Source organism: Bos grunniens, chromosome 10 (genome assembly GCF_055505025.1).
Source record: "Bos grunniens cultivar Pamir isolate PY7600 chromosome 10, Bosgru_T2T1.0, whole genome shotgun sequence".
In the NCBI taxonomy this organism is placed as follows: domain Eukaryota; kingdom Metazoa; phylum Chordata; class Mammalia; order Artiodactyla; family Bovidae; genus Bos; species Bos grunniens.
In genome coordinates this window covers 26,779,569-26,804,865 of record NC_141174.1, presented here as the reverse complement: position 1 = coordinate 26,804,865, position 25,297 = coordinate 26,779,569, and the positions used below count along the sequence as shown (strand labels likewise).

The 25,297-nt window shown below is 40.6% G+C and overlaps 1 protein-coding gene across 26 annotated transcripts in view; it reads right to left on the bottom strand.

Moving 5' to 3' along the window:
* The window catches only part of ZBTB25 (zinc finger and BTB domain containing 25), a 35,998-nt gene extending 10,832 nt beyond the window's left edge, over window positions 1-25,166 (bottom strand). For 6 of the 26 annotated variants that reach the window (XR_015134166.1, XM_086320294.1, XM_086320297.1 and 3 more), the window contains exons 1-4: window positions 25,037-25,166; window positions 12,054-12,233; window positions 8,108-9,051; window positions 3,011-3,045 (exon numbers count right to left, since the gene is read on the bottom strand). Coding sequence is in view for 17 of the 26 variants with exons in the window: in XM_086320294.1 (XP_086176420.1) it covers window positions 3,011-3,045; window positions 8,108-9,051; window positions 12,054-12,233; window positions 25,037-25,146 (1,269 nt within the window). In the remaining 9 variants the exon portion in view is untranslated. Of the gene's footprint in view, window positions 1-354; window positions 1,791-2,475; window positions 3,046-3,088; window positions 9,052-12,053; window positions 12,234-24,337; window positions 24,473-25,036 lie in introns of those variants that run through there. The other 20 variants (XR_015134171.1, XR_015134170.1, XR_015134173.1 and 17 more) reach the window with 13 other exon arrangements.
* Between the last annotated feature and the right edge of the window lie 131 nt (window positions 25,167-25,297).

Sequence of the window (25,297 nt, the reverse complement as noted above, 5' to 3'; positions counted from 1 at the left end):
GGCACTTGGTACAAATGCCAGTTATAAAAAAAAACTATTTTTTAAGAATTAGATACTTACCTACATATGGTTTGGACTAAGTACCATATGGCTTCCCTTACAGAAAAATGTGGCAGAGCTAAATTCGTAAGATCTCATTCCTCAAGGGCCTGTTTGGTCCGCAAGAATCTAACATGAACCTTCTCGAAACTGAGTAATAACATAGATCATACAACAGGTGACTTCAGATGACGAAGGCCTCCTTCTTGCACAAGCTTCTCCTCCACTTCCCAAGAGAGCCAGGACTGCTGTACAGAGCAGCCCTCACATAGCACTGCTGTTCCTTCAGATTTCTGACATGAAAGGACACCAAGATTTCTAGCAGCTTAAAGGAAGATCTTTTATTTCAACATTATATAAATAAACACTGGAAGAGAATTTGTCTGGGAGGAAGCAGGTTCATTGTCCAAGCTGGTTAATCAGTTGTAAAATAAATGTAAGAGAAGTATTTAGTGATGAGGCACAAAGCCCAAGGATAATATTAATAGCACTACTGCAAGCAGAAACGGTGGAGAGGAAAGGGTAGCCTGCATTCACTCAGCACTGGAAGGCACAAGAACTCTATGAGAGAATGTCTCAGCCTACTCAGAGAATGAAACTGGCTGGAAGGAAGCAAATGAAGACGGAAAAAGAACACCCTTAGAAAGTCAGTTGTTAAATCACAGTTGAAAATAAAGTAAGTTCCAGAAAATAATATACAGGCTAACCTCACTGGCTGTGCATATGAAGGAAAGAAACAAAAGGTAAGAAACTAGGAAGTATTTACTCATATGTCCCTGGATTTATCTACTAACCCATCAGAACACTAAAAACTGAGTTTGGTGCCTGATTAAAGGAACAAATGTGATTGAGACTAAAATGCCTAAGGCTTAATGGTAAAGAATCTGCTTGCTATACAGGAGACCCGGGTTTGATCCCTGGGTTGGGAAGATCCCCTGGAGAAGGAAATGGCAACCCACTCCAGTGTTCTTGCCTAGAGGATTCTATGGACAGAGGAGCCTGGTATTCTGCATTCCATGGGATCGCAAAGAGTCATACATGACTCAGCAACTAACACTTTCACTTAATGTTAAAGACTTACAAGCATCCTTAGAAATTATTGATATAAGAAGCATACTAAATGATATTTTCAAGTTACCTGCTGCTATACAGGTAAATTGGGAGCATCTTGATCAAAGCAGGATGTCAATATATTTCAGTACCTAATATATTAGGGAATGCTAGGAAGCTTCTCATTAATCTTGACTCTATAAAGTGAGACAAAATCCCAAAGATGCTAAGTACTAAATAAATTTGAATTAAATAGTGATGCCAAATTTGAGCATAAAGTTCAGTTCAGTCGCTCAGTCATGTCCGACTCTTTGCGACCCCATGGAATGCAGCACACCAGGCTTCCCTGTCCTTCACCATCTCCTGGAGTTTGCTGAAACTCATGTCCATTGAGTCAGTGATGCCATCCAACCATCTCATCCTCTGTTGTCCCCTTCTCCTGCCTTCTGTCTTTCCCAGCATCAAAGTCTTTTCCAATGAGTCAGTTCTTTGCATCAGGTGGCCAAAGTATTGGAGTTTCAGCTTCAGCATCAGTCCTCCCAATGAATATTCAGGGCTGATTTCCTTTAGGACGGACTGGTTGGATCTCCCTGCAGTCCAAGGGACTCTCAAGAGTCTTCTCCAACACCACAGTTCAAAAGCATCAATTCTTCGGCGCTCAGCTTTCTTTATAGTCCAACTCTCACATCCATACATGACCACTGGAAAGACCATAGCCTTGACTAGAGGGACCTTTATCAGCCTAGTCAAAGCTATGTGAAAGGCTTTTAAAAGGTACACTGGTGCCACCTTTTGGCCAAATTAAATATTTATACAAATTACAACTTATGATCACATTTTAATTTCACAGAGAACTTATTAGGGACACAATTGTTTAATTCAAAGATTATATGAGTAGATTTTAGACAGTCCTGTTGCTTAATACATCTACAATTTTTAATAATCACATTTTTATCTTTGAAAAGATGGGATAAAGTTAATACAAATAGAAATTTAATTCTTGGCACCACTGACATTTTGGCTGGACAATTCTTTGTTGTGGGGGCTATAATCTGTGCTGTAGGATGTTCAGAGTACCCCTGATTTATCTACCCACTAGATGCCAGCAGCAACCTTCTTCTAGCCCACCCGGTTGTGACAAATATCTCCACACTGCTAAATGTCACCATGGTGAGGGGGGATCACCCAGTGTGATAATTAACTTTATGTGTCAACTTGACATGGCCACGGGATACCCAGAAATTTGGTCAAACATTATTATGGGCGTGTCTCTGTTTCTGAATGAGTTAACATTTAACTCAGTAGACTGAGTGAAGATTTCCTCTCTCATGTGAGTAGCCCTCGTACAATCAACTGAAGGCCTGAACTGAACAAAAAGGCTGACCCTGCTGAGAATAATGGAACTTCTGCCTATTAGCTGGGACAGTGGGCTTTTCCTGCCTTTATGAGTCTCAAGCTGCAAAGTTTGGACTGGAACTACCTCACCCGCTCCCTGGGTCTCCAGCCTGCCACCTGCAGATCTTGGGACTTGGCCTCCATATTTGCATAAGCCAATTATTTATAATCAACCAGTCAATCTCGTTCTCTCCCTTTCTCCCTCTCTCACAAACACAGACACATACACATACTCGCACAGTGTGGTTCTGTTTCTCTGGAGAACCCCAATTAATACATCCTGGCTAAAAATCGCTGTTGCAGATTCCACTACTGGAGGGATAGTAAAAAGGGAAGAGAGAGAGGAGCAAAGCAAGAAACTTCCAGGAAATTACTAGACACTACCTTTCCAGAGATACCAGCTGACAAGCACTTGATGAGGACACAGCTTTTCTATTAACACAGATTATTGCTGACAAGAATTGGACCCACTGATGCATTTTTGCATCACACATCCAAAATGTTACCTGATACAGAGACTACTTACCTCAACACTAGGAAGACAACATTTGGCAGACACTGCTGTAAAATAAGAACACATTCTATAAGCTGAGCTAATAAAAAGTTTTGTTTATGATCAAGCCACATTAATTTATTTGTCATGATAAAATACATGAAATTCACTGTTTTCATTCCAAATGGAGAATACAAAACTTTCTGAAAGCAAACTCACAATACATTAGGTGGAAGAGTTTAAGCATACAATATATTATTGATTTCAGTCTCTTGTATTGTATGTTACTATGTGTTAGTAGTACTTTGAAGATTTCTTCAGGGGGCCTTTTTCATTGTACAGGTTTTGGGGGTTTTTTGCCTGTGCCACATAGGTTGTGGGACCTTAGTTCCCCAACCAGGGATCAAGCCCAGGCCCTCAGCAGTGAAAGCACAGAGTCCTAAACACTGGACAACCAGGAAATTTCCCTTTTCCTTTTTTTTTTTTTTGGTTTAAATTTTTTAAGTCCAAGTTTCTTTGAAAGCATTTTAAGTTGATATTTGATTTAATCTGACTAAATGACTATTTGGCACAAAACAGAAGAGTTGATGACAGTCCATCAATTGCACTGGAACAATATCTACTAAATAATCAAGTGTGGACAGATACACACTGAAGCACAAAGGATTCTTCAGGTCTTGAAGACAAAAATCACAGTTTGTAATTCCTTACATTTAAGACAGACAGGCTAAGGACTGTATAATCTCACCAGTCTTCAGATAGTCCAACCATACACATACAGAAGTACAGCAAAGAATAATAATTTACAGATTTCATTCTTAGGAATTTAAAAATTATAATAAAAAACCACAGAGCTACATTTAGTTTAAAACATACAAAGATACAAGTTACTTTATGAAATTTCTTCACACGGCCTAGTTTTTACCTCAATTAGACAAAAAATACTTCTCAAGGATCTGAGTTACAATATCAAGAATTCACCTGTGCAAATAAACATCAATGGAATTATACATTTTCCAGACTATCTTTTCCCATGATTAATAAGTATTTCCTTCAGTTTTAAGTGAAGCCTTTTCCAATACTATTTTGATAGAACGTAATACATTACTGTTATTATCCCTACTCTATTCCCTGTCTCTATCTACTTTTTAGATGATGCACATCAAAGAAATGAAAATGGTATTTTCTCAACTGCTTTTGTTCCTTTTCCTATATATAAATATGTTTGGGGGAACTTTCAATAACATTGAACTTGGAAAGTTTTCATTCCCAATAATGCCAAAGAATTACTATCTTTCTTGTTAAAGGCTAAAGAGAAATACTTAGGATTAAACTAAGGTAGAATAGGAATTCTAGCAACTCTGCTGTTTCTAGAGTATTTCTAAAAAGTAAAAATTCTGCCAATTAATTATTGAGTATTAAATAGTACATGACCGCTTCTGAAGACATTCTAGAATTTATGAGTTGGAATACTAAAGTTAAAGGTTTAGCTAAAACCATAAAGAATGCAGAATGTAATTTTCTTTATATGGTTGGTTTTTTTAAGTCTTTATTGAATTCATTACAATACAGCTTCTGTTTTTATGTTTTCGTTTCTTGACCCATGAGGTATGTGGGATCTTAACTCCCTGACCAGGGATTGAACCGGAACCCCCTGCGTTGGGAAGTGAAGTCTTAACCACTGGACCACTGGAGAAGTCCCTATATGGTTGGTTTTTATCAATAATTCTGATATAACTTACCACAATTTTAAAACAAATCCTCACAACACCCCTGTGAGGTAGGGATTGCTTTCACACACTTTACAGATGGAAAAGTGAATAATAATTCAGAGAAAGAAATAATAATTTCAAGAGATAAATCCAGAATGTTGGTTTTCTTATAAGGCAGACTGCACTTATCAGATACTGAGTTTAACAATATGCTAACAAGAACAAATACTGCAACAGTCAGTTTTCCTCCAGAAAACAACTATCTGTGGGACCTAGAAAAAAGGGAAAACTCTAAGCTGATCCAAAGAGGAAATGTCTGTTTAGTACTTGCCTGACACACTAAGGTGCACGCAGCACTTCCAGTTTTAAGAGTTTGACAATCATTATGCAGACTATACTATATGGCGAAGATAACAGCTCCATTTTATAAATGATGTAGTCAAAATTAAAGTGTTTAGCTGGAGGAACTTTTTTATACAAGGTAGATTTTCTTAGGAATCATGTCTTTAAAAATACTCAGGGCACAATATTAATTATAAAATAATTTTTAAAATATTCCTGTTGAACAAATGAAAAAGATAAAACTGGAATCATTCCCCATACCACTACTCACTGGCTCTCTGGAAGCCAGGTTTGGGGATTTTTTCCTATAAAATGGAGTATTCATTTTCCCACTTCCTAATACAGACAGAATACTATGAAGATGAAGGAAAGAACACTTGCTTTGAATTCCTAATATTAAAAAGAACCTTATGAATAAGAATAAAAATACAGTTAGCCACTCCTTTCTTAACACTCAACAAAGTAGATAAATGTCTGCTTTAAGTTAATGTTGTCTATTATGGACAGTCAGCCAAAAGCAAACTCTTGCCTCATCCAGACTCTGCCTTGAACTGCTGTCCTATCCACAACTCATATGCACACTAAATCCCATCCTTTAAGCGACACATACTTTTTGTGTCAAGGACTAATGACTGACCAAGTAGGAAAGGAAACAGAACAGAAAAATCATGAAAATTTTTATCTAAACAAAAAAAAATAAAATTTTACTTGAAGGAGGCTAGGGAATATATCCAGAATAGCCTAAGATACATGAAATCAATGTTAATATTTGTGTTCACCGTATGTGATGAAGTCATTGAGGACAGCATAAGTTTGAATAATTGCTGAAATGATTTAAGAATATGATTATATGAAGTTCTGATACTAAAGAGCAATGCATTTGTTTTAACTACTGACTGATACAACTGACTCTCTATCAATAGCTACTTAGATTTTGTTCTTAGCACGTTAATCCTGACCCCATGAGGCTTCACATCCTTTTCTAGGACAGAAGTTCAACCACCTTAGATAATGCCCATTGGTTTTCTTCATTCACTTCTTAAGAAAAACTTACCACTTCATAATCTACCTAAACTCACTGATAACTCAGAGAAATCCTTGCACCCTTAAAATGAGATGGATTTCTCTCTGAGCTCTTTCCTGACTAAACTCAGACACTTAAGGAACTCTGATGTCAGGAACTATGAAGTGTGCAGTCATCAGGGAGATTAAAGAGTTTTTGTATGCAATTAAATTATAAGCTGTAGAAACCAAATTTATTAAATTTACTAACATACTTGTGAGAGTTAGAATTTAACAGGGGAACATACAAAAAAGACGAGGGTGTTCTAAAGCCTCTCTCTTTGGTTATTCTTGACTATCTAGTATTTAAAATTTAAATATATCAGAAACAATTTAGATCTATCCTCTGTGGTGAAGTTTGACCAGCTTTTTCCCAGCTACACACAGCAGAAGAATCTGTCATTCGGTCCATCAATTTTAATTTTTCTGGGGTTTTAGCTTTGTAAGTTTCACTATTAGAAAGGGGAATTAAGTTGACTCACAGAGGGAAGGCTGGTCATGATTTTTAAACATAGTTCTAGTACACTGACTGTATCTACTCTGCTGGTTTTATGTACCAGAAAAAAAGTGAAAACTGTGCCACTGAAAAGGTACCTTTTCAGGTTTTTGTTAGAAAATTAATGTCTGGGAGGGGGGTTCAGGATGGGGAACACGTGTATACCCGTGGTGGATTCATGTTGATGTATGACAAAACCAATACAATATTGCAAAGTAATTAGCCTCCAATTAAAATAAATAAATTTATATTAAAAAATAAATTCCTTAGCTAAAAAGGGGAAAAAGAAAAGGAAATTAATATCAACTCAATCTATAAAATCTTCTGATACTATGGATAGAAAGATAATTTGCATTCTACCATTTTCCTCTTAAGCTCATATAAACCTCTTGTCATAAAAATCTCAAACTGCTCTTAATTTCTTTAAGAAAACACTAGATTAAGGTAACACCACCAGGGTGTCAGTCCACCAGATCTGTCTGAACTGCTGTCTCTTAACACCGGCGGCATCTACACTTACCTACATGTATGTATCTTACTAAGTTTTTGTGTGTTTCTGACTCTTCTCCTTTTCTCTCTTTTAAATAAAATACTTTTATTGAAAATGAGGTATGCTCAATGTTAAATAAATAAAATCACATAATGGCAACCCACTTCAGTTTTCTTGCCTGGATAATCCAACGGACAGAGGAGCCTGGCAGGCTACAGTCCATGGGGTCACAGTCAGACATTCTGTGGGGTCACAAAGAATCAAACCCCAGTATCTGACTGAGTGACTGAGCATGCACACACATGCATGCAAGATGTTGCAGAACTAGCAAATAAACAGTAATTTTAAATTATTCATGATTTGGTATAGTTATACCCTCAAACAAATGTTTCATACATTATAACATATTTATATACTAATATAACTATTAATTTCCTATATGGCAGAAAATATTTTAAAATAATCCTCATAGGGGCTTAATTCATGTGGAACATTAACCAAAAGTGATAGTTTAGAACATTCTTTAAAAAAGATTACACTTATTTCATATTCAATTTGCTTTTACAGATTCTACAACCTGAAAAAACTTCCATACTTCCACATTGATTTCTCATTTCTAAATTGTGATTTAACTGAGGAAAAGACAGCCCTAATTAGAAGGTTACATTTTGGCAGCAATGTATCGATATATCTTTACAATAAAAAGATGTAGTATATACAACCTTAGAACTATGGATAAATGGTAAAGAACTTGAGGAGGAAAATAATTTATGAATAAAAAACCACATGTGGATTTCCTTTTTCAGAATTGATATAAAAATTCTGAAGGAGAAACTGCTACTCAACCAGGATAGTGTCCACATTTTCTTGTGTGAGTTCTGACTCTAAGGCACAGGACGAATCTAACTGTTCTTGCGACAAACGAGAACTTTTCAGGGGGATGTCGGACCAGCTGTCACAATATGGCGGAAATCTCTGGGCTAATGCATTACCGAACCTTTGGCATCGGTTAAACCTATAAGATTTACCTTTGTGTGTGTACATGTGCTCCAGCAATTGGCTCTTTCGGAGAAACTTATGACCACAGATGGTACAGCTGATTTTTCTTTTCCTTGAAAAAGAAAAATTACAGTTTAATTCTACTGGCTCAGTGTCTTTGGAGATCAAAGACACTTGACTGATCTGCAAAGGCTCTGTGGCACCCCGGTTTGGGAGGTCGGGCTGCTGCTCATTCTCCTTGACAATAAAGGAGCTGAGCCTGCGGCATTCAAGAGCCTCGCTATTTTCATTAAGTGGATGCACTTCACCAAGGTCATTACTCTCCAGAATGGAAGCAGGGACACCAAATGGGAGGGATCCAGACACGTGGGTGTGGAGATGTTGTCTTAGATTACTACGGGAATCAAAACGTTCCCCACAGTAATGGCATAAGTGTATTTTGATACCGCTTTCGGTGAAAGTGGGGCCTGTCACCTCTGATGAAGGTGAGGGGCGGCTCTGGGAGATCACAGATTCTGGGTCACATCTCTCCTGCTTGATGGACACTGGGGGCTTCTGGTGTTCCTCCAAGGCCTGGGAGGCAGGATGGGCCCTCTGCTGGTCTGCAGTGCCATCATCCAGCCCAATAGCAAGAGAGAGCTGCAACTGGGGGTGGTCACCCTGGACAGCAGCTCTGTTTCCATTGTTATTGGAAGGAGCTTCCTTGACCTCCAGCCCTGGTTTGACAGCTGTTTTTTGGGTCGTTGAGATCTGAATGCCATATAAATTTGAGGACTGCACAGTCTCTGGTGAGAACACTTGATTCATTTCAGTTGCAATGTGAGAAAGGTAGTCGGCGTGAAGAAATCGAATCCCTTCCTCCAAACGACTATGGTCCACAATCTGTTTTGGCCCTTTCCCCGTGTACATAATGTGCAACAAATAGCTGAATATGTCAGGCTGGATGTCAGTTGGTTGTATTTTTATGCATTCACTGTTAAAAACAAAAAAACAGACCCACACAGAATGAAACAACCCAGTTGGCCTTTTAGTTAATAGCATACAGTCTTAGGCTAAAGCAGTTTCTTCCTAACTTCTAATTTGACAATCTGCCTTGATGAAACACAACAACAAAAGCTCAGATTTTCATTGTATACCAGGTTTATGGCCCAGCACCAAGTCTTCACTTATTCAATCTACTGCCTAAAGTTAAGAAACACAGATAGTCTGATTAGTTCAACATTTAGTGATTCCTAAGTGACATGCACTTAAATTGCATGCAGGAGGTAGAAAAACAAATAAAACAGATACCCTGCCCTTAAGGAACTTAACAGTCTATTGGGTATATAACCAAAAGAACTGAAATCAAGGATTCAAATGGAAATCCATAAACCAATGGCATTTTACATTAACCAAAAGCAGAAAACAACCCAACTATCCATCAATAGATGAATGGAGAAACAAAATGGAGTATATATGTATACTGGAACATTACTCAGCCATAAAAAGGAATCAGGTTCTGATATATACTACAACATGGATGAATCCTGAAAACATGCTAAATGAAATAAGCCAGATACAACAGGACAAATTTTATATGATGCCACTTGTAAGAAACATCTAGATTTGGAAAATTCAGAGACAGAAAATGGATTAGAGGTTACTGAGAACTTGAGAGTGGAGAGGATGAGGGGTTATTATGTAATGGTTAGTTTCTTTCTGGGGTGATGAAAAGTTTTAGAAATAGGTAATGGTGATAGTTACACAACACTGTGGATATGATTCATGCCCTTGAACTGTACAATTAAAAATGGTTAAAATGGCAAATTTTATGTTTATATATATTTTGCCACAACAAAAAATAATTTAAAAATTGCAAAGGGCTTATTGGAATTGGTACCATATAGAATTTAATCATACTCACCTTATTTTGGCTTCCAAATATATTAATATATCTACTCTTTAGATCACAAATGAACACAAGTGTAATTTTGAAAAGCTTTAATCTCAAGCCCAATTTTTCACATATGAATCTAGAATTCAGAAGATAGATGGAAATAATTGTGTAACAAGAAATCAGGAGACACTCTGTTAAAATTAAGATAAAGAGAACCTGAGGGAAAGGCTGGATAACAAGGAACAATGGAATCAGTTGATGGACTTACCTTCCCTGAAACGAAAGTTTGCCTCAACACATCAGAAAGCAGTCTGTATGCCAGCAATCCATTTCTTTAGTCCTGATATTTTAGGATTCCCTCTTGGGTTTCACTCTTACCTCTGACCCACTCACTGCCATGGTCTGTGGCAGGGTTGTTTTTTTTTTTAATATCAGCACAGAGGTCTTTTAAATGAGGAATTTTAGTTACTCAGCAGAAATATCACAGAGCAGGCCAGTTACCTGTGCATCTCCTGAACTGAGCTTAGCATGGTGCCTGGTACACAACAGGTGCTTCAAGAGCTAACCAACTCACTGCTCTCAAACGAGGCTGATGTGAAAGCAGCATTCCTAATCTAGTTTCTACACTGACACTTACGTTGGAGAGGAAACTTGTGTGACAAAAAAGGCTACCCATGACCTGTCCCTGACTCTAATCTCCTCTCCCCTTTTTATCATATATACCAATCATTCTGATTTACTCCATTTTTTGAATGTGCTAGCCTGGTTCATATCTGCATATGTTTTTCTTGCATTTTTTTCCTCTGCCTACAATTGCAATTATTGGCATTCCTCTATAACATCTGAAAAACTCCTCCTGATCCTTTAAGATTCAGAACCTCTGTAAAACCTGTTCTAATCCTCCCAAAATAAGGCTGACACTCCAGTCTACTTTGTGCAGCACTTCGACTATACACATCACACAATTAATAGTAGCAGCTAACAGTGCAAAGCTCTGTTCCAAACATTTTAGTATTATTAATCCATTTATTTTTCTCAACATCATGAAGTGGATATACTATTCTAGTGTCTTACAGAGAAGGAAACTGAGGCACAAAGAGATCAATTACACTGCAATCATTTTCCTTACATGCATTACCTCTCTCTTAGACTATAAATGTCTATTTTCTATTTTTGGCCAAGCCACCTGGCCCATGATCTTAGTTCCCTGACCAGAGATCGAACCTGCGCCCCCTGCAGGGGAAGCACAGCGTCTTAACCACTGGACTGCCAGAGAAATGCCAAATGTAAAGTCTTCTAAAACAGCATAGTGTTCCATCACTTTTAACCTAAGATGCATTAAAGCTATTTTTTACCAAAAGCTCAGAATCTGGATACCATTTTATACCCCTCTACCTATCATGTTGAGTTAATCTAAATTTTTTAAAAATATTTGAAACAAATGACCTTTGAATTACAATATGTAATATCGGCCCTCCCTCTGTGGGGACGGCGCCACTCGACCCAGGGTCGGATTCGGCGGCACGGCCACAGAAACTGGGGCTGAGGACACCGCCGCCCGCAGAGAGGCAGAGCCCAGAGAGGAAAGAAGGGTGGAACGGACTCTGCTGCCCACCGGCAGGGCTCCTCTGCCGGCACCAGGTGGGTGGAGTTATGACACTGAAATCTTGCTATGAAAATATTAAGGAACAGAAATCAACTAAACTTAGTAACTAAGAGCACAGATTTGCATTTGAGTTTCATTTATTATTTTCATTTATTAGCTGTCCATCCTAGATGGACAAGTTACTTAATAACTCAATCACAGTTTCTTTTTCTCTAAAAAAAAGTATGGATAACGGTAGAATTTACATTAGATAAATGCTTAGTGGTTGGTTATGGGATTAAACAAATAAATAAACTTGTTTTATTGTTTTCATTCTTATCTTCCACCATGGATCCTATACAGAGCTTAATTACAGATGTGTAAAAAAATGATAATTTTTTATTATTTCCTAAGGTGATCCCATAAAAAAGAATACCCAAAAATGATGTTATAATAAAGCTTAGCTATATCACGGTATTAAAAATTCTTCTGATTTACAAAAGCACCTCCTTACCTTGTTTGGTGAATAAATATCATCTTGAAATAGTTAGAAAAAGCAGCAAGCACTGCTCTGTGGGCTTTGAAGTAGACGTCTCCAATAGCAACGGTGCAATCACACAGAAAACCAAATTCTCGCTGCATGTTCAGCTGCTGCAGAAGAACAAGGCTATGGCTAGCTGTGTCCATTGTGGCTCTGAGAAAAAGGACAATATAGTTGTTTTTTTTTTTTTACCAAATTGTTCACACAAACCTACAGAGGACAGGGAGACCTAAATCTAAATGAAATTACTCAAGTTTTCAATACTGTTAATCTAACCCTGAACTTAGCTAACATTAAATTATGATAACTGATATCAACTGTACTGAACAGGTAACACATGGCCTTTTTAAAATCTGGTAAGAAAGTTACTTGCTGTGGGTGCAAAGATGTGAAAGAGGAAGTTTGTCCTTTTCTTATCTATGTGACCACAGTGTTCTAGTCCTCAGTTTCCTCACTGGCAAAAATGGGAATGAGGTACGGATCTTTGCCTCAGGGCCAGATGAGATAAGTTACGTGAAAAGCACCTTGTAAAGGAAACTACTGTTCAAATGTCGACTCTAAATAACATTACAGTGTGTCCTGGCTAGGCAAGAGCTGTCCCTGCTCCTTAGGGATCCTCTGCGTACTCAGGGGAACTGGCCACCTAACTATCATATAAAGTTTGGGAAACTTATCAGTCACAGAAGCCCTTAAAATAGATGTCAAGCCACATGGGGCTTGGAGCCCAGTGGGAAAGAACCTAAGCCCTGACCTTAACTGGACTCAGACACATGCAAGCATGGAGGTTTCCAAAGAAGTAGAATACTGGATGGGACCACTGGTCTCAGGGGGAAAAAAAATCATGCCTTGGGAAGAACATGCAAAAGAATTGTGGTGGAGAAGCCTAGTGTGAGCAGAGCAGCAAGAACATGTGAGGGCACCCTGGAAGCCGGAGGCTCTGCCATCCTCTCCGTCCACCTTCTCCACCTCAACTCTGCAGAGCCCTAGTGCTTCAAAGAGAAGGCAGCTGTAGTACAAAGGGCATCACTGGGGTCTGGGAGAACCTTCCCTAAAAGAGCAGGTCCTAAAAAAAGAATGGGAGAAGGCAATGGCACCCCACTCCAGTACTCTTGCTTGGAAAATCCCATGGACGGAGGAGCCTGTTAGGCTGCAATCCATGGGGTCGCTAAGAGTCGGACGCGACTGAGCGACTTCACTTTCACTTTTCACTTTCATGCACTGGAGAAGGAAATGGCAGCCCACTCCAGTGTTCTTGCCTGGAGAATCCCAGGGACGGGGGAGCCTGGTGGGCTGCCGTCTATGGGGTCGCACAGAGTCGGACACGACTGAAGTGACTTAGCATAGCATAAAAAAAGAATGAAGCTTTCTCACTAACCAGACAGATCAAAGTCTTAAGGAGACTGGCAGTAGCTTGGGCTGCAAAATGCTGAGTGATGGATAATAAAAATCATCAACAGTTTATAATGTTTCCTGTGTGTCAGGAATTTTTCACTCATTTAATTTTCAATACAATTTTGTGAGAAAGGAAATAATCAATCCATTTTACAGGTGAGGAAACAATCAGCACAGAGAGTTGACTGACCCAAGATCATGTTGCTAGTGAGATACAGAGCTGGGGATTCAAACCTGGGCACTGGACTCCAGACCCCCAGGGTCCTCCCTCTCCACCTCCCAGAAAAAGACACAACCCACCAACTGAAGGAGCAGAGGGAACAGTCATCAAGTACCCTGGGAAGTCTCAGAGGAATACCTGGAAAGAAGAATCAGGGAGAAACCCAGATTCCTGCTACTTAAGCAAATGTGACACAGCAAAATAAACATTTAAAACTGGTAAAGACAAAAGCAATTACTGATAAAAAGTTAGAGCTATTTTTGTTAAAACCACGTATTTAATGTACTACTATGGAATAATCTCCAATACATATTAAGTTAAAAAGGAGCAAAATGTAAAATTGTGTAGAGAAGACTACTATTTATGAAAAAGTGGTAGAGTGGTTATTTTATTTTTAAAGGTGGGATAAGAATTTATGCGTAAATATATTCTTGTTTATGTACACATGTCTGGAAAGGTTCAAAGAAACCTCTGCCAGGAAAACTAGAGAACAGGGAGTTAAGGGTGGGGTGGGGCAGGGGGGAACTATCATGTTTGAATATGCTCATGTATTTCAAACAGATAAGTAGATAAAGAGCACAATGTAACAAGCACCCACCTCCCATCCACCTGGCCCCAGGCATAGAGAGTAAACAATCACAAACAGGGAAGAAAACCACTGCATCTCTCCCTCAGTCTATCCCCTACCACCCCCAACTCCTTGCCTCCAAAGGCAGCCACCATCTTGATTTAGTGTTTATGACTCTCCTGTACATCAGCATAGTTCTACTGCATATGTATATATCCCTTGAAAGTGAAAGTGAAGTCGTTCAGTCATGTCCTATTCTTTGTGACTGCATGGACTGTAGCCTACCAGGCTCCTCCGTCCACGGGATTTTCCAGGCAAGAATACTGGAGTGGGTTACCATTTCCTTCTCCAGGAGATCTTCCCAACCCAGGGATTGAACCCGGGTTTCCTGCATTGTAGGCAGACATTTTACCATCTGAGCCACCAGGGAAGTCCCATATATCCCTTAAGAAGGTTTTTATATGAATAGTATTATACTTTAAGAATCCTAAAACATCTTTTAACTCTATATTCACATACTACTTTAAAAAATTCTAATTCAAACATAATAGCTTCCCCCTGGTCCTCCCTCGAGTAACAGAACAAAACCCATATCCCTTTCTATCTCATTTTAAAAGCTTTTAAGCAGAAATAAAATAAGAAATTAAGATAACAGAAACTACAGTGACCTGAGCCTATCCTCTAAAAACATAATAAAAAATCCAAGTTGTGGGTATTGTTCCAAAAGGCCAATTAATCAAGTCATTATTTATTGTATTTACCACATTTCCCTGATTCTAAAATACCACCAATTTATAAGGAGATTAAAAAACCAAATTAAAACTCTATATTGGATATTTCAATATGTGAAAAACAAGTCTTAGATTCAATAAAATAGTTAAGGTTGAAGTACTTTAAACCAGTCTTACAAACTGTCTCCAAAACACATGCCTTGGATCGAAAACATTTTCAACAGTTCACTCTATCTCTCTCTCTCTCTCTCTCTCTATATATATATACATACATACATATATATACATATGGTGTATATAAATAGTGCATTAGTATAGTGAACTATTGAACCATGTAGAAATGAAAATAGCACACACTAAAAAGCCACATATATAAAAATGTGTGGTTAATGGTCTATGAGTAACAGTTAAATTCACTCATCAAACAAATACTTTGTGAAGAGAAATTTAATAAAGGAAAGTATTTGAAAGCATGCACCATACAAGGCACAGGGACAGAAAAAAATTACAATGATGTTGCAGTCAATAAGCTAACAGGGGAGACAAAACATAAAAAAGAACAATTATGACATGAAGCAAAAGTGGTAAGTGCCATAAGAGCAATTGGACAGCAGGAGGGGGAGATAAATGACAGGAAACCCAATGAGAAATAAACCATTTGAACTGGATTTAGATGAAAATGGAGGTGAACATAGCATTCCAGGCAGGAAAAAAACCAGAATGAGTAAAATCATGATCATTAGGCCTGAGAATCAAGACTGCTCTACTAGCAACAAATATAAAAGATTAACAAAGAAAAGGCATGGAGCAATAAAGATCAGCAAGTAGTCTTCTGTAACATCCAAATAATGGCAGTGGGAATGAAGAAAGGAATACAAGAAGATATACCAGATGGAGAACTGACAAGCATCAGCAGAGAATTGGATGTGGTCAGTCACAGAGAAGATCAAATCAAAAGTGAGTTTCAGAATTCCAGCTTGGGCAACTGGAAGAATTCATTCCTTCCTCAGGATCCTTTTTGCAGAGTAACTGCCATGTGCAAGGTGTTGATATACAGGTAGTATAGCAGAATGCCAGAGGAGAGGCACGGAAACTGGCTTGGTGAGAGAGAAGCTTCATTTTGGATACAGTGAGTTTGAGGTGTCACCCTAGGACAACTGAGTAGAAATGTTTAGTTACCAGTGGAGATACAGGCAGCACTGGAGAGGAGGTCCTCCAAAATAACTGGGTTGAAGTCACCAGGAATGGATGGGATTACCAAGTAAAAAATATGAAAAAAGTAGAAATGAATCCTTGAGAAACATGGATACAGCTAGACAGATGAAGAGAAGTAAGAAAATATTGTTATTGAGGGAGGTAAAGAAAAGGTGGATGCTTTGAAGGGAATGGCAACCCACTCCAGTATTCTTGCCTGGAGAACCTCATGGACAGAGGAGCCTGGCAGGCGACAGTCCATGGGGTCACAAAAAGTCAGACACGACTCAGCGACTAACACAAGAAAAGGCAAGAAACCTTGATGAAAGGAGTGGCTGAGAAACATGGGGCAGAGACCTATTACAAACACCCCCCAAGTGTGCTGACCAAGGTTTCTGGTGACCTCTCTCAACACTCTGGGAAAGAGCAAAGTATCTGATTGCAGGGGGATGTTAGAATGTTAGAAAGCAGAGGCCATTGAGGATAGGTACAGATAGAACAGGATATTGAGGGAAGGGCAGATCAAAGTCTTCCAGGATGAAGAGGGGTAGAATCTCTAGAAGCTGGAAAGAACAGAATCAAAAGTATAAATGCAGCAGTGAGCTGTGGAGGAAAAAAAGGATTTTTTTTTTTTTTTTTTTTTTGATTGTGGAAAGCACAAAGCTGAGGTAAGGAGAGAGAATCTCGATGGCACCAATTTACAAACTATGATGTCAGTCCATATGCAGAGGAAAGACGTAAGCTTAGGCCTTGAAAGAAACCCATTATGGGGTCGCAAAGAGTCGGACATGACTGAGCGACTGATCTGATCTGTTAATATAGAGTGTTGAAGTTTACAGAGAACTTTCACACACAGTCATTTCTCTTTCTGCTTCAGATAAGATCATTTCCATTTACCTATCTTCAAGTTCATCATTCCTGTTAACCCATTTTTTAATCTCAGATATAGTTTCAGGACTAAAATTTTCATCTCATTTTTTTCTAAGTTTCTATTTATCTGCTGAGATTTCCAGTTTATTCACATATTATGACCTTATTTTCCTTTATATCCTTCAGCAGTTACAGTAGTTGCTTTAAATCTTCTCAGCTAAATCCAACCTCTGGGTCATCTTGGGGTCAATCTCAATTAGGATGATGGTTTCCTGTTTCTTCATGTGTCTCATCATCTTGGATAATATCTTAGACACTGTTATTACTAAAGACTCTAGGTACTACAATATTCTTCCCAACAGCACCAATGTTTTTTTGTTTTGTTTTTGCAAATTAACTAGGCTGAACTTAAACTCCCAAGTTCTGCCTCCACTATGGTTTGGGGTTTTTTCTGTGTTAGGTGTGCTGTTTGGAGGCTGCTCAACACACATATACATTTCAGGGTTGGCAAGAGATTTAAGCTGAGTTTATACACATTATTTGGGGGTCCCCTCGACAACCTTTCTAGGATTTTCCTCCCTACTTTCTACCTATGTGGTCACTCTGAACTCTGTCCTCTTTTCTTCAAGCAAGTAAGACTACAGATTACTATCACAGTTTTAGGCATGTCCTCATGTCCCCAACTCGGGCCTTTCTCAGGCTAAAAGCCATAAAAATGGAAAATTATTCACAACGGTTCCATTCTTCCAAGTATAGACCTCATTCCAGTTTCTGCTTGCTTTTTTGTCGCTCTGTAATGCCATATAGTCGTTTTCAAACTTTTTTTCAACTTTACAATTTTCACTTGCAGAATTTTCCTGACAGAACTACTCAGTCATTACCCTTTATTAGCTGTTCTAAAAAGTTTTGTTCTTCAGATCCATCTACACTCTTAAGAAAAGTACTAAGGGCTGTTATGTGGGTTATGTTCATCACTATCATATTCAGAATTAGAATGAGAAATTTTTTAAATTTTAATGTTTGAAATAACAATAAACCCATTACATATTAATATAAGTAATACATACATTCTCAAACATAACTCTTTTAAGTGAGATGGGTGGCATCAGTTTTTAAATACTTATTTTTGGCTGCACTGGGTCTTCACTGCTTTCTGTGTACGTGTGTGGGCTTTCCCTAGTTGCGGCAGGCTGGGGCTACTCTTCGTTGCGGTGCGTGGGCTTCTCTTGTTGCGGAACACAGACTCCAGGCACTTGGGCTTCAGTATTTGCAGCATGTGGGCTCAGAAGTTGCAGCTCGTGGGCTCTGGGGCATGTGGGCTTCAGTAGTTGTGGCACAGTCTCAGTAGTTGCGGCTTAAGGGCTCTAGAGCATGGGTTTAGTAGTTGGCGGCCTGTGGGCTTAGATGCTCTGCAGCACGTGGAATCTTCCAAGACTAGGGATTGAACCTGTGTCCCCTGTACTAGGTAGGTAGATTCTTATCCACTGTGAAGGGTGGCACTTATATTTTGCAATCTTCTTTAATACCTGGCTTTAAAAACTATAGCTGGGTTCTTTTCTCTGCCTTTTCAATCAATCTATTGCCACATGATGTTTTGGTTCAAATGTATTAAGAGAAATTGCCTTGGCAAAAGCGAGATACTTGTAAACCACTGAAAGAAATTCAGGAAACTTCAAGGTGTCCATGGACCACACTTTGAGAACCTCTCTCCTACACTATCTTTTTTTGATTCTGTGAGGTACTAAAGCAGATCCTGTATTATTTCCATTTTCAGGTTAAGAAACCATAAGCTCAGAGAAGGCAGGAAAGGTAACCAAAATCAGATAACTACCTGTTAAATGGTACTGGCAGAACTTCAAGTCTGACCTCAAACTCAGTACCCTTTCTTCAAAATCCCCATCTAGAACTATCAACATATATACTGATGGCAGATTTTGCAAATATATTGAATCAAATAAGGGGATAAATGTTTCAAGTTTATAAAATGAAATAAACTCAAATATGTTAAATAAAGTCATATATATATATATAAGTTCATTCAAACTTGTTTGCATTATAGACATTTCATGTTTTAAGGCAGCACAACCAGACTTTACCTCATGTTAATAGAACCAAAACATCACATAGTTAATTCAGGACGTTTTCCAATACAACTCACTTTACAAATTATTAGAGAGGCTTTTAATATAGCCTTTGTTCATCATTTTTGGCCTACTTATTTGATTTTCTTTAGTATGTGGAAGAGTCAAAGTTTCCTATGTGTACAGAAACATCTTAGAAGTTACATGTGAGAAATTTTCGTGGAGATTTAAAACGTGAGAGGTGGCAATAAAATAACTTACCATTATATTTACAAATGCATAGCCAAATGTAATGCTACTACATCTTAAAATGGTTTATCTGTTATCTAAGCGATATTTATAATAATAGCACTGATATTTAAGAGACTACAAAAAAATGTTTACTTACTAGACTGTAATAACTCTGGATTAGCTCAATCTAAGTAAGCTAGAACAGTTTCAACGTTAGCTTGATATCCAACATCTTTGAATTTACTAAAAAAAATATTTTATAATAGACAGACTGGACTCTCAGATCTGGACTCTCAGACCTATGACAGCCAGAATAATGTCCTACAATATGCAAGTTTTCATTCTGGCAGGCTATAAGACTCTTTAATAAAAGAATAAACAAAAGGAGTAAGACATCTGTTTCTCTGGAAAACACTTATTTTCTTTGTGGTTTCTACCAGTGTAACTTTATTATTAATTATTAAGACACAGAGACAGGAAAGTTGGCCTAGGAATGTGTACAGCTTTTTTGAGATACTTACTCATGGCTATAAATACAAAGGTAAAAGCAGAAATATCCAAAGTGCTACTTACTAAGACTTTATACAATGATTTTAACTTTTTAATTTACCTTCACATGATTGTGGCAGTGTAATGTTTTATAACCAAGAGAAAGAATGTTTGCAGAAATCATTTTACCCCAGAATAGTGGCTCTAACTGCATTGTAAAACCTTCTATGCAGAGCTGTACTGATGTCTGAGTCCTACTCCAGATTAACCCAAACAGAACTGCTGAGGGTGAGGCACAGAGCCTTTTTTAGCCTCCTCAGGTGATTCCTGGAGAAGGTAACAGCAACCCACTCCAGTATCTCTTGCCTGGAGAATTTCACGGACAGGGGAGCCTGGCAGGCTGCAGCCCGTGGGGTAACAAAGAGCTGGACACGACTGAGTGACTAACATACAGGTGATTCTAATATAATGCCTCAATTAAGAACCACTGCATTAGAAGAACAAGGGACCCAGGAAATCCAAGAGACTATTTCACACACTAAAATTACAGAGAAAAGCTATTTCACAAGAAGGGCTTAAAATGTGGGAATTATACGAATTACATTAAATGAACCAAAATCAACCACTGTAATTCTAATTTTAACTGTAAACTAAAAATTTGCCAGATCAAGAAACACATATTCCCAAAGTAGTATGGGTCTTGGGGGCAGATGAAGAACACATCATTTTCAAACTTCTTTTTTAAAACTACTTAGGAAAAAGAGGTATATTTACTCTCTCAGACACTATTATATCTATTTTTATAGTATCTGAAAATGACAGGGAAATTTCAAAATCTGAAAATTATTGTGTGAGGTAAACCCTGCAGTAATTCTAGGCATTTGCTAATGAAAATCTCCCTGAGAATGTAAGAGAAGAGGGCAAGGAGCAGACGCAGTAGATGGTACAGGAAGAGCAGTTAAGCTCTAGAAACCTTTAACGGAACAGGGGAAACGTTAGTTTGGGGCCTGCTGCCTGTTGGTAGACACAGCCAGCCTTCTACATCTCTACCCCCATCTAACCAACGCGTGGGATGCCTGATAAAGCCGCAATGCCAGGCAAACGTGAAAGCTAACACCGGTGACTGCAAACTGCTCCTGGATCTTAAAAATATCAGAACCCTGTAAAGGAAAAGTTTCCTCTTGGTCCACTAAAAAAAAAAAAATGAAGTCTGCATTTCTGAAAGAAAAAGCTGGAGAAAACTGGAAAACAACAACGCTGGTACAGACCTGGAACACAGTACAAACAAGAATGATTATAACTTCTGAATATAGGCGAACCAACGCTTCCTCTGCCACGCAATGTTCCACACACACATTATCCACATGCGTTAATGAAACCCTTTGCTTAAAGTGCCTAGGATTTCTCAGGAGGAATTAAAGAGCCATTGTATGATTGACTTGTAACCAGGGAAATAGTGAATTGAAAAATATTCAAAAATAACTAACAACACTATAAACACATTTTCTCCAGGTAAGATTAAAAAAGAAAAAAAAAAATCCTGCTAGAAAAGGAAAGCAGATGTGTTAATAAATTCAACCAATAATCCTGAAACTACTGTTTGCTTCAAACACTTTCTTTCCTCTTCCTCCACTCTCCCTAAGCAAATTCAAGCAGCAATATCTTTTCTAGCCTAGAAGAAATGTTGTTACAGTTATTAATAGCTATTATTATAGAGTAAATAGTATGTTTAAGGCCTTGTGCTAAATGCTGTATGTACGCTATCTCTTTTAATCCACACCATGACTATATGTATTATTTCTATTTCCACTTTACAGATAAGAAAAAACCTAGGCTTAGGACATACAACAAGCAAATAGTACAAAGTGGGGATCAAAAGCTATATTTGACTCCACAGCCTGTGCTCGTAACTATAAACTGGAACAGTATTTTTCTTAGCATTCTTTTCTCAAGAGACTGAAGTTCACATGCAATTTGGAATAAATAAGCAGAAAGGGGGCACAGGAAGTGGTATAGAAGTACTTTATAATTTATCAAGATAAGAGCACCTGCACTGCTTTTTAAGACAAGGAAAAAACCTGCAATAATATAAAACCCCCAACTCTTTTCTGGCCTTTATTACTAAAATGTACAAGTTTTTCTTTAACAAGATGGTCAAGCACCATCTACGGACCATAGTAAATAAATCACTTTCGTTCAGTGTTGGGGAGGGCATTATGCAACACTTCCCAGCACAGCCCTGACCAGGATAATTTATGGCCAAGGCACTTGGGCCCCTCCTCCCCAGCTAGACAGCCTGGCTCCTCCGCACTCCCCTCAGGAGATAGGGTGGAAGCACACAGCTCTACTTTCTAAGGCGTAGAGGGCAGCTGAAAGTCCTGCTCAGCCTCTCTGGGCAACCACAGGCGCCAATAAATCAGCCACAGGCGATTCACTCATCCCCTTCCTGGCTTGAAGTGGTAGCAAGATCTAATGCAAAAGAGCACTGACCAAACTTGGGAGATAAAGTGATTTAGCCTTGAATTCTACTGCAAATGACAGCATCATTGAAGCCAGGTAAACCTTTCTGAGCCTGTTTCCTTGCTTGTAAGATGGGAGACAATACGACCTCCATTTTGCTAAGTATTCATAATTCATCTATGAAAGAGCAGCGGGCCACTGCAGGTTGCTGTTGGGCTGTTTACTCAATAAACAAGGACCAAATCCATCTCTGCTACCTCCAAATAAGACATTCAGAGCTGCGCTGGGAGAAAAGGTGTAGCAAGTTATGTGCGGTCCCCTCCTGTCTTCTTGCTGACTATCCCTGTGATGTTCTATTGGTTCCTGAAAACCTCCCAGCCATAAGAACTCATCTATTCTGCTTCCTATCCCATCACTGTTTTGTTCCCTATTAGAGAGCTGACGTCTGATAATGGATTAATAGTTCACTCTGAATTAAAGCACATTCAGATTGCCAAAGTGATCTCTGGTGCCTTTACCCAAGGAAGCAACTAATGCTGCACATCTTGGTTATTCTTGCAGAAAATAGAGCTCAATGTTTTTGTGTGGGGGAGGGGGAGGAGCTTTGAGCTCAAAGTACATTAATAGGCAGTCTATTCCACCTAGAAATAGTGCCAACCACATTCCTTAAGATGCCAGAGTCATCACACTAGCCAAGTCTGATTTCTCAATAATCGGAATCAAGTATAATCACCTCTAGCATATAAGTCTCTACAGTGAGTGGGTTAAATAGGCATCGTACTCCTGGTGTGGTGAGGACTGTGAAGACCAAGACATCTAGAGCCCTGGAATCTAGTTATTGAAGAGGTATAGGACTTCGATCAAGCCAGTCTTTTGGCCTGGTGTCCTCACCTGTAAAATGAGAGGGATGAACTGCATTTTCTATTAGGCCCCTTTCGGCTTTAAGACTTGTTATTCTAAGGTGTACTTTACATACTTCACAAAATCCTGTGAGAATAACAGCTTTGCCAAAGAGGAGTCTCAAGAGAATGCATGCCACTGGGGGGAACCAGGGCGTTAATTTATCAAACATGTTGCTGCTGCTGCTGCTGCTAAGTCGCTTCAGTCGTGTCCGACTCTGTGCGACCCCACAGACGGAAGCCCACCAGGCTCCGCTGTCCCTGGGATTCTCCAGGCAAGAATACTGGAGTGGGTTGCCATTGCCTTCTCCAACAAATGAAAGAGAAAAGTGAAAGTGAAGTCGCTCAGACGTGTCCGACTCTTAGCGACCCCATGGACTGCAGCCTACCAGGCTCCTCCGTCCATGGATTTTCCAGGCAAGAGTACTGGAGTGGGGTGCCATTGCCTGAAACATGTTAGCTGCTGTCAATTTCCAGGTACGGCGCTAGGCGCTGCCTAAGCAATTTGACATCAGCTTGATTTCTCCAAATAGTGCTGAAGAAGTCAGCGATAGATGGAGCAGGCTTTAAAAAGAAAAACTGACTTAGAATGAGATTAAAATAATCTGAAAAAAGAATTATGGAGATGAGGGGGAATTCTTGCCCTAGAGACGGGCTAATCACAAACGGGGCTGTGGAGGGGAGACGCAGGACAGTGCCTGAAGCATTCCGCAAGTGGCACCTGGAGACCCGCCCACTGGCGAGAGGGGTCGAGGGTGCAGCAGCCTGGGGAATGCCGCAGACCCGTAGGGGCTTCCCGCGCCAAGTCGCCCCGGGACCCCCAGGCGGAAGGTCTCCGTCCCTTTGAAGCGCCCCGGAGCCCAGTCCCGGCCTGCGTCGGGCCCGGCGGCCGGGTGGTGTGGGCAAAGGCCGCTCTGGACATCCTCCGCCCAGCTTTCACTGACGGTTGCCATTTTCCTCCAGTGCCCTGATTGACATCTCAAACGGACCAGAAACACCCATCTCCCCAGCTACTTGCATCTGTCCCGCGACCGGCGCAGCTGCAGGCCGCCGCCCCAGGCGGCTCGCGGCGGGAGGGACTGAGCCCGGGGCAGCCCACAGGGGCCGGGCCGCGTCGCTTACCCAGAGGCCGCCGCGGCAGGCAGGCGGCCGACTTCTCCGTGCGGGAGGGGCGCCTCCCGCGCCGCGTACGTCACGCGGCGGCGCCGGCTCACGCACCCCGCGGCCCGCTCTCGCGCGGCTTCCCGCGCCAGCCGCCCGGCGAAGGGCCCCACGTGACCGCGCCCCTTGTAGCTGAGGAACCAGAGGCGCGGGGGCCGAAGTGTGCGTGCGTGCGTGCATACGTGCGCGCCGTCCCGCCCGCTCGCCCGCCAGCTCAACTGGCTTGGCGGGGGTCGGCCCGCTCTCCGGGTGCCTTCACCACGGTTGCTAGTCGTGACTCTGTAGGCGGAAGCGTGGAGACCAACCTGAGCGTCACAGGCTCCCCCACACACAACCGCGTGACCCGGGGACTTTCCCCAGGGTGTGCAAAAACACAGGCACCACCTCAATTCAGAGATGGGGGCGGGAAAGGGTGCACCCGCGTCTTCGCGGGAAGAGGAGTGAGGGCGCGGGGCCAGGGAAGCTTAACCCCCGGGAGCCTACGAGGGGAGGCGGTCGGGCGGGGTGGGGCATGGCGGGGGAAGTGACTCAAGGCCAGAGGCGGACAGGCCCACGGAAGGCAAGCGTGGGGGAGGTGCGGGGAATGGGCGACCCTGAACCGACCGGTAGCGCACGGGACTGGACAAGGGTTCCGGCGCCCCCCAAACGCTAGAAACGTACTGTGAGGGAGGGTCCCAGCTGCTGGGCCCTCTGGGGCCGGGCTCTGACATCTGGACGGAGTGGGAAAGCAGCAGCCTGCCCTTGGGGAGCCGGGAGGAGCCCAGTCCCATCCAGCTGTGCAAACAGGAGGAGGAGGAGGTCCCAAGCCTACCCTTGGGAAAGGGGCGAGAGGGGTGGTCAGGCCGCCGCCGCGCCGGCCCCCGCGGTGCGGGTTGCGCCAGCCTCCTCGGAGCCCGACGCAGAAACTTGTTGCAACAAACA